Here is a 12,966-nt window from a genome sequence, read left to right as displayed (position 1 = left end):
GAATGTCTTTCAATCCACAGCTGTCATTTGGCCAACCCTCTCCCTCCAGTAACTTACAACTTTCAATTTCTAGTGTGCAATTTTGTTCATCCAGAGGATATCTGCGTAGATCCATCATGCAAGCAGCTGTTGTTGTGATCCTGTAAGAGAAAAGTGAAAAAAATGATGAGGTTTTCCTTGTTTGAGAAGGCAAGATTTTCTATAGTGGCTTTTCTGTTTGTTTAAATACAGAATGGTTATGCACATGGATTCCTGGCATACAGGCTTTGCATAGCTTGTGAAGCGTGATTAAATAATTTATACAGCAGAATATACTGGTTACAGTATAAAGCATCATAACATATGCTGAATACTGTAGAGCAGCATTTTGACTGAAATCTTTACGTGCAAAAGCATACAGTGTTCTGAAGAACATTTAGTGAGATTTCTACTTGGACATCTTATTTTTAATGTTCTTAATTGTTTTGGAAATTGTTTTGCAAATTGTTTTATTTATAATTCGTACTGCTGATAGCTTCCTTTTTTTATTTTGTTGTCACCTACTGCTGTTTTAATTTTGTCTGATAGATATGTGCATTTTCATCCTTGCTGTGGAAATATTGGTGATATCTGATTCATTATTTTAATGGTTTTGTAATCAGTTTATCATTAACTATGATAATTGAAAATCATCTCTTAAAAATGGCATGATGCATTCCAGCACTTGTGAAATATAATATTGCATGGTGGTTACTTAATGAACAATGAGAGTAGCTATGATGTAGGCTGGATCTTCCAGATCATTGCTCCTTCAGGAGGGCATGTGAGTTGATATTTGGTATTCTGCTGAAGGTATTCTCCATAGCCTAAGCTCTTTGGCAAGGCAGTTCCTTTCCTTTTGTTAGACCATAAATTAGAGAGCATCTAAGCAAATATTTGCTGATAAGCCTGTGACACTTGGGAGGAAGGATGAGTGACTGTGTGAGGATAGGGGTCAAATTATAGCTTCTTTTAAAGTTTCCTTTAAGACAGACACTCATAGTGGTACTTTCAAACTCACAGAAGTGAGTTATCACCTGCATTTGCCTTTTTTTTGTGATTGATGGGTTCTTAAATACTTATAAAACTTCTGAAGTTGTGAATGGGCAAACTTGGCTTGTAATCTTATTGGTGTCTCTCTCCCTCTCTCAAAAAATGCCTGAGAAAGGCAGATAACCTCTTTTTTTGATATGGATTGTTAATTAATGTCACAGGAACACATCTGGAGATTTTATTTTTGATGTGCTGAAAGTCAAGCACATGAACCTGCTGTATTGGGGTGATAATTCTTGCTGTCACAGAACTGACAGAATTAAAAGAAAAAAAATCCACATGCTCATGCCTTTACTGTGACATGCTTCAAATTATCCTAAGTCTACAAAATCCATCTGTCTACCTGTGTATAAGGGCCATCTAGCAAGTGCTGTTGTGAGAACTACTCTAGAATATTGTGTAAAGTACTATGGAAATGGTATATTTATGCTTTTCCTCAGGCTGATTTTTGTCATGTTAAATTGAATTGCATGTGTCTTAACGGGTTTTGCATTTGTCATAGAAAAGGTTAAGGGCTTTAGCAGAGTTAGGACTTCATTTAGTTTAGCCATGTACCAAATATACCTTACTGAGTGGCAGTAATCATTTGTCAGGTGCCTACTTAATAATGCTTAAGATCATACATAAAAAGATGCTAACATTAGTCACAGTGAAATGATTTTTAATGAAGGTTTCATAGGGTAATGCTTTGTTCCCAATTCATAAATCAGCCTCTGTGGTAATTTAGTTTACCTATATCAACCAGATTTATTTCAGTCTGTACAGAAGTAGAAGCTGACATAGTGTTTCCTGGACCACAGAGTTACAGTGGGCAGCTATTTCCTAACAGCCAGTGTATCTGCACTGCTGACTTCTTCAGTTTTGCATATCCTACATAAGCTACATAAGCAGTAGCAATTTGTTATTCTTTATAACATCAATACAAAATAACTGTGCAGTAGTAAATAATGCAGTCGTCGTATACCTGAGATTTAAAGATTCCACGTAATTATTTTTTTCCTAACATTGTAATTCTGACACCTGTATTGTCTTCTTGCTCTTTGTACAGTTTTTGGTGCGCTGGTTGGTTTGGTGTGTCTGATCACTGCTATAATCCGAGAACAAAAATGAATGTATGTTGTGTTATGACACTGCACTTGTAATTGCAGGTATGGTCAGGAATTAAATACTTAGATCATGCAGAAGAAAGATAATAAACCCTTAGTACTGGTTTCTGTTAGCAGTAAGTGATCCAAATCATAGAATCATAGAATGGTTTGGGTTGGAAGGGACCCCAAAGATCATCTAGTTCCAACCCCCTGCCATGGGCAGGGACACCTCCCACTAGACCAGGTTGCGTAAAGCCCCATCCAGCCTGGCCTTGAACACCTCCAGGGATGGGGCATTCACAGTTTCCCTGGGAAGCCTGTTCCAGTGTCTCACCACCCTCATAGTGAAAAATTTCTTCCTGATATCTAATCTAAATCTGCCCTCTTCCAGTTTGTCCTGTCAATCTGCCTAGCCTGTCTATTGGTAATTTCTCATCCTTCATCCTTGTTAAATCGCTCCTTGTGCCTATGCTACAGGGAAAGGTAAACCAGAAGCACTTAATCTATGTTCTCTGCTTCCCTCAGCTCTGTTTTGCATTCCCTGTAGGTCCTGTAAGGCAGTCTCCGTACTTTGGGGAAAGTCAAAGGTGGTGGTGGGGAGCAGCTCTCCCCGCCCTGACTCTTTTAACCCTGCTAAAGGTTAGCCCTAAGGCTACTGCAGCTCTCCGGTGCAACAGCAAGCAGTTGCTTCCAGGGAAGAGGGGAGTGACAGGGTTTTAGCTGAAGCTTGCAGAGACAAGATCTGCACAACATGAGATGGGAAGGACAACTGGAGACTATTGTCAAGCAGGTAGTGGAGGGCAGCTGCCAAGAAGCCTGAAGCTTGTGGTTTCCAGCAGCAGAAGAAAGGATCCTGCTTCATCTGTAGATCCGCAGCTTTGGAAGTGGTACAGAGCCCTGGGCAGGGGGGATGACGAACAAGGATTCGTCCAAGGATTTTTCAGAGCCAGCTGAGCCTGGGCTGCCCGTGTGAATGGGAAAAGGCAGGCGGTACCTGCTGGAGGCTGCTCGCTGAAGGGGAGGGAGGCACCAACCTGCCAATACAAGGTGGTGCCTCCTAAAGCTGGAGGTGCTTGAACTTTATTGGGAATCTCAGGCTTCCTTGAAAACAGCTGCTTGTAATTGCTTCAGGATCCAGCAACATTCATTACCGGTAGTTCATAAATCTACCTTTCAAGCATTGCTTTCTCCCTCATGATAGATCTTAGCTGTGTAAAATTTTTAATGGCACTATGCTCTTGATAACCATGAAACTTGTTTGAGGAGATAAATTAAACCCAGATGCAATCATGATAATTGCTGTCTCGATTAAAAAAATAAAATCTGTTATTATAAATAAAGTAAAATCCCAAACCTGTTACTGGCAGCACTTCCTCAGTGGAGAGAGTAACTGATGGCTTGCACATGCACCAGAAGCTTAAAAATGAAGACATTCAAATGCAGAATACAAGGGTGTAATGGCAGGAAGGGGAATGCAATAGTCTGAAGATAGGGCAAAGCTGCAATAAATCTGTGTTCAAGAGGATTAGTCCTGAAAATCCCTGGGCACAAGCAGTTTGTGGCAATGGTGGAATGTCATGAGGCTCTGTAAAAGTTTAAGTGGAGGGCTAATCCTACCCTTGAAGCAGAGCTATTTATACCTGAGTAAGATATGTGCTTCTAGGCTTTCCATTTTTATATGTTTTAAGTTATGTATTTTTCTGGTGTTGGAGCTAATTTTTTTGTTTGTACAGTGTTTTTTGCCCTATTATCCTTACACTCTTTAGATTCTTTTGAATACAAATGATAAAAATGGCATTATGCAAAGAAGACAAGTAGTTAGGTGGAGATATGTCATTATGCAACTTAATTTCATTGATGTCAGTACGCAGACATTCTCAGATGCAGTGAAGTCTGAACTGTTAACAGGTAAGATAAATAACATTTGCAAAAAAGCAAAATTATATTGTGTTTTTTTTTCCCCTTAGTTGTGTCTTGGGGCTCAAGTTATCTGATCCCCTGCTTAGCTTTTATTTTGATGTCTGACTCGCTGAATACTGTATTCTTACTACATAATCAAGTGGTTTTTTGACAAAAAAAAATACATGAAAGAAAGTACTGATGTCCAGTATCTGCAGAACTGATTTCCTTAAGTATCACTGTCAGAGGATTCCCTGCAAGGCAGCAGGTCTTGTAGGAACAAACAGTGAAGTCTAATATTTTGGGTTAAGTCAGCAGGGGGCAGTTAAAGTAAGTTCAGAATGAGTGCAGGAAGTGGAGCTTTGGTTCAGTACTTAGAGAATGTCATCAAAATGCTGTCAAAAAACTGTTGCTCAATTCTTGAAGAAGAAATAGAAGCAGTGTTTAAAACAGCAATGACAACTAAATGTGGAGATGATCAGAGCTAAACAATGCAAATTCTGTTGTGAAATGTTTCCTCCATTTGGAGGACAGGTATCAAATTTTAATATGCTCGTTCTTTTTCTCTCAGTCAACACACCATAAATTATAAATGTATATGAATATATGAACTGGGGTGGACTAATTTTTTTCCCCTTAAAAGCAAAATAAAATCTTCAAATCAAATAAAGAATAACCATGCTTCTCTTAACCACTGCAGAGCTGGGGATCTAGTACACACTGGGAGTAGACTTTCATATGCTAGGTAAAACATTGCTTTTATTAAATCAGTGTTAATTTAACTTCAGTTGTATCAGGGAACTAAATCCCATAGCAACTGTTTGACATCAGAACCTGGTCCCATATCCCTGGTGTAATTGGCCTAATTTTTATGAAACTTGGAAGAATCTTGATGCTTAAGATTTAATGGGATGCTTTGTAGGGAGAGTTATTGAAGGAGTAGTGGAAGGCAGAGAAAATGTACACTTGAAGGCAGAAAAATGTACATTAAATCTGCAGGATTTTTTCTCTGTCCATGCCTGTCCATGTAAAAGCTTGTCCATGTACAAGGTCTACAGTTGTCATGCCTGCTGATGCTGTAAGTTTCCAAGCAAAGCCCGAGCGCTTGTCCCCGGGAGAAAATGTCACTGAACCTGCAAACATGCCCAGCTTCTAGTGCTTGGAAGAGCCCTATTTACAGGAGGTATATTTGAGCGTTAGCATTATTTGGGTTGGTATAATGTATTTCATATAATGTAGTGTGTACATGAGAAATCTGTGCTCAACAGTCTTGCTTGTCTGGTCAAATTCTATTAAAAGACAAGTTACACATGTTAGTAAAATTGGGAAGGGCTAATAGGTGATAAAATAATAACGCTTTCACAGATCTCATTAGAAATTGAGAGAAAATTGGAATATTGGGTCCTGAGCCAGATGCAGTAAAAGATTTTGATACTTAGTTTTGGATTTGAGTACATTATCATATAGAAACCATATTTTTTTAAGGTTGGAAAGTGATTATAATTTGGCTATATATTTTTTCCTTTTTTTTGGTTGTTGTTTTGTTGTTTCTTTTTACCCCCCACAAAATCAGTAAGAAATATATCTTTGACTCTAGGGAGAAAAGCTGTCAACTGCTGGGTCACTGCTGTAGACTACGTACATTGAGATAACACTCAAGCTTATAAGGAAAGATTTTGTATGGATTTAGGTTAGCAAGTGCAACACACATTTTCTTCTCATCTTGCTCAGAAAAACAGAGTTGCATAAACATGGAAAAAATAAAAAGAATCTTGAGGAACAAGTGTGAAGAGAAATATACAGCTCAAAGAGTTAAAGCTGTAAGCAAGATGGGAACACGGTCTAGCATGAGAAGGGACGAACAACCTTTGTTATACCAGTGACTTGTTATAAAGTGACTTGTTCTACTTAAGTCATACAAAGATGAGGCCAGGAAAGATGTGTCAGACTGTAGGCTTTCTACTGTGTTTTATTGATACCCCGAACTGGTGTTTTCTTGATTTGCTTCTCTCTGGTCTTTGTTATTCATTGAGAAAAAAGAATCAAAAAATGGATTAAAATTCACAAAGAAGAGAAAATGTTGTTTTTTTTTTTAATGTGGAAATCCTGTGATATGCCTTTCTGAAAAAGGTGTATATTTATATATGCATGTAGGTATATGTGTAAATAAAGATGCTATTTATATTTTGGATTAAGCAGAGGGATTTGGATTTAACACACTGTAGTTAAATAAGCATTAGGTCAAACCTTTCTCCCAAGATGGTATTAGAACTTTGTTTTAATTATTTTAGGCAGAACTGCCCAGCCAGCCAGTGGTGCTATGGCGATCGGTCACCATAACCTACGGTGCAGCCAGCTTCTGGCTGGGCAGGAGCTGACCTGACATATAGTCTGTGTCCTGGCTGTGGCTCCCACTGTCCTGCCAAATTATTGCTTCTTCCTCCCCTGCCACCATGTTCCTTTCATAGAATCATAGAATTGCCTAGGTTGGAAGGGACCTTTCAGATCACAGAGTCCAACCATCAACCTAACTCTGACAAAAACCATCACTAAACCATATCTCTAAGCACTACATCTACCCATCTTTTAAATACCTCCAGGGAGGGTGCCTCAACCACTTCCCTGGGCAGCCTGTTCCAATGGTGATAACCCTTTCAGTGTAAAAATTTTTCCTAATACCCAATCTAAACCTCCCCCAGCACAACTTGAGGCAGTTTCCTCCAAGTCTGCCCCTTTAGTTGCCCACACTGAATCTCAGATGAAATCCAAGCAGTGCAGCCATAAGGTTAGGAACCTCAGGTACCAAAGCGATGAGCAACCAGGGCAATAATATCTTGAGCTAGCATAGCTGCAGCCAGAAAGGGACACGTGGTCGAATTCTGCAATGCCTTTCAAGGGCTGAAGCATTGTTTTCAAGATGAAAAAAGCTGCAGTGGTCAGGAAAAAAACAAACAACCTACTGAAAAAATCAGAAGGATTAACTATAATAGTACTGCTGGCTGGTGCTGTAGTACAGTAAAGGACTGGGATTCATGCTGAGACCTGGAGGAATTATTCTGAATTCGTTGTCTATCCCTGTGTATCCAGTAGCATTCCTGAGAGTGAATACACTTGTCAAATGTAGAGGAGGAATATTCAGTTTTCTCTGAGGTACAAATACAAATGTATGTTTCCAGGCAAAAGACAGGCACGAAAAGTTAATCTACAGGGTGGCAAATCAATCAACTGCATTGGCTTGAAATAATGTTAAAAAAACCCCCAAAACCCCTAATAAAAACATTACTGTCCCTACTCTCTTTCCGTTTGTGTATGCTCGTCTCCCCAGAAGCTTCCGAGCTGCCTGCTTGGGCTGCCGTGCTGTCATGTAGCTCTCCTGAGACACTCCTTATCCTGTTCCTTTTACTCCTCAGTCATATCAATGTAACAGCAGAATTTGCCTGAGTTCATTATCGTTCTCGTTAGGTTGGTGTAACATGGATCAGTTCATCGGTTGGACTCACTGCTGGTCCCCAAAAGTGGTTAAATGGCATTGTCTTTGAAGAGAGTATTGATGATGAAGAACTGATGAAGGCAGTGCTGGCACACAATGAATTTTGTCTATTCTGTTGTCAGTGCTATGCAGCAGCGGATTGTGAGGTCAGCCTGTTGACGGTAAGCTGCTTGAGCTTTGTCTCAGAAGTCTGGAAGAGTCAGAATGCAATTCTTAAATAATGTTTCCTGTCCATCTCGGCAGTAGAGCCTAATCCTGTGGGATGCATTCAGTACGTCTTGGGCAGGGGCAAGCCACTGATTTACCGCACAGTGTGACATCCATCTAAGAGAGAAAAAATGGTTTGTGTGTATCTGTATGTGTCCAAATGGTTACCAGGTCTGATGCAGGAGATGCTGGTTTGCAGTAAGCATGTACCTGGTCTTATTGTTGTGGTCATTTCTGATGTGGAAGAGTTGGGGAAGGCAGGTAGTGGGAGAAAATGCCGGTAAGAAAGTATTTTCCTTTGACTGAATTAGAAACTTCTAAAATCAAACCCTTAAGCCAGATACGTACTTTTAATAGATAAAGATTTTTTTTCGGTTTAATACAGTGTCTCAGAAGTAATTCAGAGTAGAGTAAAGATGAATGACTTGCTAGAAAAGATCTAGAAATACTAAAACCCAAAAATCACTAAAATGTTACAATGTAACTTTTTAAATATTAGCAGGAAGCTCGCTCTCTTTGATGCTTGTAAGCCACATTTCAGTGCAATGAGAATTTTTACCACACAGCTAGCTATAAACCCATGAAAATAAATTTCATAATATAAATCCCAAGAGAACTATAACTATACCAGGGCAAACAAGATACTTCAATAAAAAGTGCCTGAGAGTTGGCGCTGAAATTTACTGCAGAAAGTAATTTAGTTTGACAGCGCAAGTATGTTGCAAGCCAAAAAGAAAAAGAGAGTGAGCCAGATGGGAAGTGCTTAGGATAAAGGAAGGTCCAAGAGGGAAGTAAAGTCTGATAGCTGGTTTTCAATATGGTTTTAATAAAAAAAAGTGGTGCTAAATCTGTAACTTTTTCAGTGTCTCTATACAAACCTTCTAAAAGTGACTAAATGCAAGAAGAGTGATGTTACTACTGAAATTCCTAGATGCAGGTAATATCCACAGACTGAAATACCTTGCTCAGGAGGGAATAGAGGTCTGCTAGATGGCAGCAGTGGTGTTAGTGTCATCTGGTATCTTCATCTTTGTTTTGTTGTTGTTTATTCCCAAATAAAACCAAAGCAGACACCAAGATGTGTATTGTGTGCGCGTGAAAGAAAGACATGCACACATTCAGATGTCTCCCCTTCTTTGGCAGAAGAGGAATCTAGGCAACTTCTTCCACGCCCAGCTTGGTTTGTAGTTGGAAGGCTTCAGGATGTGTTTGGTCAAAATGACTGGCAAAAACCACATTGTTTCTGGGATCAGGCATGCTCCTTATTGACCCATTGCTATCTAACTTGTCACTAAGGAAGCTCTTCCTGGATTTTGGAAGAAGGGGTGGGGGCTGGAAGAGAATGCTATCATTTCCCTGTAGGTGCCGTGGGACTCTTCAGGAGCTGTGACTTCTCGTGTAGCTTCTACACATCAATATTACCGGTATCAGTGCATCTCAAGCAGAAACCTGCACTCAGTGGGGGTAAGGTACAGAAGCAAGGATCAAAACAATTTCTTGCTTTCATAATTCTTGCCTTAATCTGATGCTGGCGTGTTGGATTTTCCAAGATAGGAGAGTCTGCTCCTTTTCCAGCAGTTGTAGCTTTACCAATGCGCTGGAAAAATGGGCCAAAACCAGTGGCTTCAGGACTAAACAAACTTGGCTGAGAGACATAGAGATCTAGTGGTTTTAAATGAAGAGAAATGAGGTATTACAAGCTTTCATAGGTGGCATAGAAACTCCTTCATAGTTGAGAAGCTTAATCCTTTCTTGATTTTTGTGAAACACAGGTGAGAAACAGAATGATTTTAAATGTGGTGTGTCCTCTGACTTTCTGTTATGCAGTTACTATTACTAAAACCGCAGGTTTTCAGCCCTTATTGTTGGTTCACAGCACCTGTGTGGGCCAGCAGAAAGGGCAGGGCTCTGAGAGAGTAACTGGGAGCACCTGGGGAGGTACCAGCCTCTTTTCGTTGGTTGTGTCTGGCTCAACGTCTAGCAGCTTCTGGAAATGTGAACTGAATGAGGAGCTGCTTTGGAAAAAAACGGTAGAAAATACAAGTGAGTGCTATGCTTCTGTGTTTTTTGTGGAAATGGGTGCCTGACCAGGCTAAGTGTCTGTTTAAGATGTGAAATCCTAGGCTTTTTGCTGAAGGTAGGTGAGCCCTGCTTTTTTTTTGTTTATGAGGAAGAGGGAATTAGTAACGAATCAATTGCAGAGAAATTTGATTTTAGATTTTTAGGACTTCGTGGTCCTGTGTTGTTTGAAACTACAGTCCCTGCTCTTAGGAGAGTGCAACAGGGAGGGAATGCAGCCTTTTCTATAGAGTTCTATGGAGAAAAGAGGGTAAGAGGCAGGAGGAACCCTGATGCAAAGGAAAAGAGGCTTCCACTTGAATCTGTAGTTAGTTTTATGGCTGCACTTCTTTATAATGAGCTCACCTATGAAATCTATTAATGACGTGTATCACCTAGGAGAGATTGCAATAGCAGCAGTAAGCGGCTTCCTACAGCATGACATTGTGCTGCTCTATGCTTGTAACTTCCTGCCAGACCTAATACTCATTAAAACATACTTTTGCCACTCATAGCAAAGATCTCAAATTATCAAGCCTTTACAGATCACCTGAGCAATTCTTAATATAAAGTGTGATTGATTTCTGAAGGTTTTTCTCATGTCTTTGGTATTCACTGTTTTCCCATGTTCTCCCATCCTGACCAGACAGTAAGTACACCTCATTTGTTCTAGATAGGTAGCTGAATGTGGAAACTAATAATTCTAGTCAGCGAAGCTGGCAGCGTAATTATGTCTTGATACATATGTTGTAAGGAAGCTCGAGTGCATCTGAAGAAGCTGAGCTGCTGCTGTTAATCAGTGCGGTGACTAATTTCGTTGGAGAACTGAAAGTGAAATGAAAATCTGACACTAGAACCTTAATGAAAGGATCTTTGCATTTGCCAAAATACTGACCCCGCTGGCACTGTAAAGTGTGAACAAAGGAATTGGATTGCCATTTTGCACACCTCTGACATAGGAGGAACTCTGATGTGATTTTTGTCTAGAAAACTGATTGATGATCCTAATTGGAAAACAAGATAGATCAGAGAAGAAATTAATGTTTTCATTGCATGTGGCCCAAGACTGATTCTGTGACGGTGAATCAGTTAAAGGCATGTATTACTTCAAAGAGATTTCTAGTTACAACAGTTTACTAATTCTCATAACTTTTTGAATGAGCATAAATTAATTATAACATTGAAACAAACTTGGGACAGTAAGGTGTTTCTGTTATTCCAGTACAACTTTTCTGTAGTTCTTACGCCTTATTTTTCTTTGTGAATTGTGCTGTTGTGTCAGGTAAAACAAACATAGGAATAAAAATTGTACCCTGCCATTCATTTTAATTTGAAAACAAGATTTGGGACACAGCAGGAAGGGAAAGATCTTTGGGTCGTTGTTTGTACTACTGCAAGTACCATCTCATGATATTTCTTTCATAACCTGATCAACATCTCCTCTCGGTATGTCTTTTGCTGGGTTGTCCTTGTTAAGCAGATGTATGTCCTTTCCCAGCTGCAGCAGCACTAGACAAAGAGGTTACCATCCTCTAATTTATCCCCCCCTTCCCTGGAAATTAAAATCCATTATTATCTACTGGCAGAGCTACTGATGTGAAAACACCTGGAATAGCCTTTGTGAATCTGTATTTTGTTGACTGGTAGTTAAATTGGGTAAGGCGATAACTAGCTCGTAGTTACTGAAATAGGTTAGGAGGTGTTCCCTAAAGCAACCTTAGTTAGCATCTGGAAGAGAGCTGTCATCTGTAGCAGAGAAATGGTGATGGGTAACTTGGGGTAGGCTGGGAGACGCCTTTTTAAACCAGCACAGTGTGAATTAGGAGGGAGTTTACATATGTGTGAATGTTCTGTCTGAGCTTGTCCTTTTCACCCAGTTCTTCATCTGAGCTTGCATAAAATGCAGCAGGTTAACAAGCCCCAGAGGGCGAGTGGCTTAGTTATACTTAGAGCATTTAGTTTCTCCTGGCTGCCAACACTGATGAGTCATGTGCAGATTTCGTCTGAGTGGGTCACATCTTTGAAAAGAAGACTGGGTTTGTGCCAATGAGATATTTTTATCCTAAAATATCTGTTAACTAAACCCAATATTGGTAACTTTGAACTGGTAGGGGGTGGATATTTTGTATTTGAATGTTTTGGGGGCAATATTTTCACTGTTTCTGTCTTTTAGTAGTGCTAATTGTTTTACAAGGCGTGCAGCAGTTGTTTATAACAAAAAATGTCTTATGGGGAAGAAAAAGGTACAAAAATTGCAAGTAGATCTAAAGCATAATATGTTTGTTTATTTAACTTCACTTATATTTTAATAGGGGTGAGAACAACTTGCTCCAATGTTGGAGCTTTGTCTACTTTACTTGGTTTTAGACTTTCTTTATATTAAAAATGTAATTTCTTTTTACTTTTAAACAATGATATCCTTAGTGCTCTCTTATATTCACAGAATACTACATGCACCAGTGATCCAGCAGACTGATACGTAGCTGTGTAGCATCTTGAATGTACAAAATCTGTCACTGCTTCTCTGTAAACTGAAGATCCTCCATAAACAGAGCATACAGGCTTGTTATAAACAGTGTTATTTCAGGAATTAAATATATATTTCATAATTTAAAGAAGTGTGTATGTCCTATGGGTAATATACTTGTATAAAGGCTTTCCCCATGATATTTTGGAAGACTTTATTTTGTCTATTTGCTTTCTTTTCAAATTTTTTTAAGTTTTTTTTTTTTTTTAATTCCAAAACATACACATTGCTTTCAAAAGTGTCATAAAAAGATTGCCTGTTCATCCGAGTTAGGCATTGAAAATCTGCTAACTATTCTAATTTCTTCTTGGCACAGAACACTCTTCAAATGGATGAAATACAGGACAGACAGAGAGGTGGATCTGTTCAAGTTAGGAGAGGAGAAGGTCCAACTAAGTACTTAAAGTTCAGGTTGTCCACTCCGTGCCTCATTATGCGGTATAAACGTACTTTTTGATAATTAGCATTTTATAGGGCTGGCAGGTTGTAATTAAAACGGTGCCAATTTGTATGTGAAATCCAAGAAGCGGTTTCAATGGAATCTCATGGTACCTTTATACATATACATTTTGACTGTAGAGCTGCGTTTAGGGTACTCGCATAGAAAGGCTGGCTAGAGAATACTT

The 12,966-nt window shown here is 39.3% G+C and overlaps 1 protein-coding gene across 3 annotated transcripts in view; it reads right to left on the bottom strand.

The window, feature by feature from the left end:
• Positions 1-12,966, bottom strand: part of GABRB1 (gamma-aminobutyric acid type A receptor subunit beta1) — a 144,471-nt gene that overhangs the window by 41,868 nt on the left and 89,637 nt on the right. For all 3 annotated transcript variants that reach the window (XR_012587102.1, XR_012587103.1, XM_074587966.1), the window contains exon 5: positions 58-140. Coding sequence is in view for 1 of the 3 variants with exons in the window: in XM_074587966.1 (XP_074444067.1) it covers positions 58-140 (83 nt within the window). In the remaining 2 variants the exon portion in view is untranslated. The remainder of the gene's footprint in view (positions 1-57; positions 141-12,966) is intronic.

This window comes from Larus michahellis, chromosome 5, assembly GCF_964199755.1.
Source record: "Larus michahellis chromosome 5, bLarMic1.1, whole genome shotgun sequence".
In the NCBI taxonomy this organism is placed as follows: domain Eukaryota; kingdom Metazoa; phylum Chordata; class Aves; order Charadriiformes; family Laridae; genus Larus; species Larus michahellis.
The sequence above is the reverse complement of the archived record's forward strand: the minus strand, read 5'-3'. Positions and strand labels throughout refer to the sequence as shown.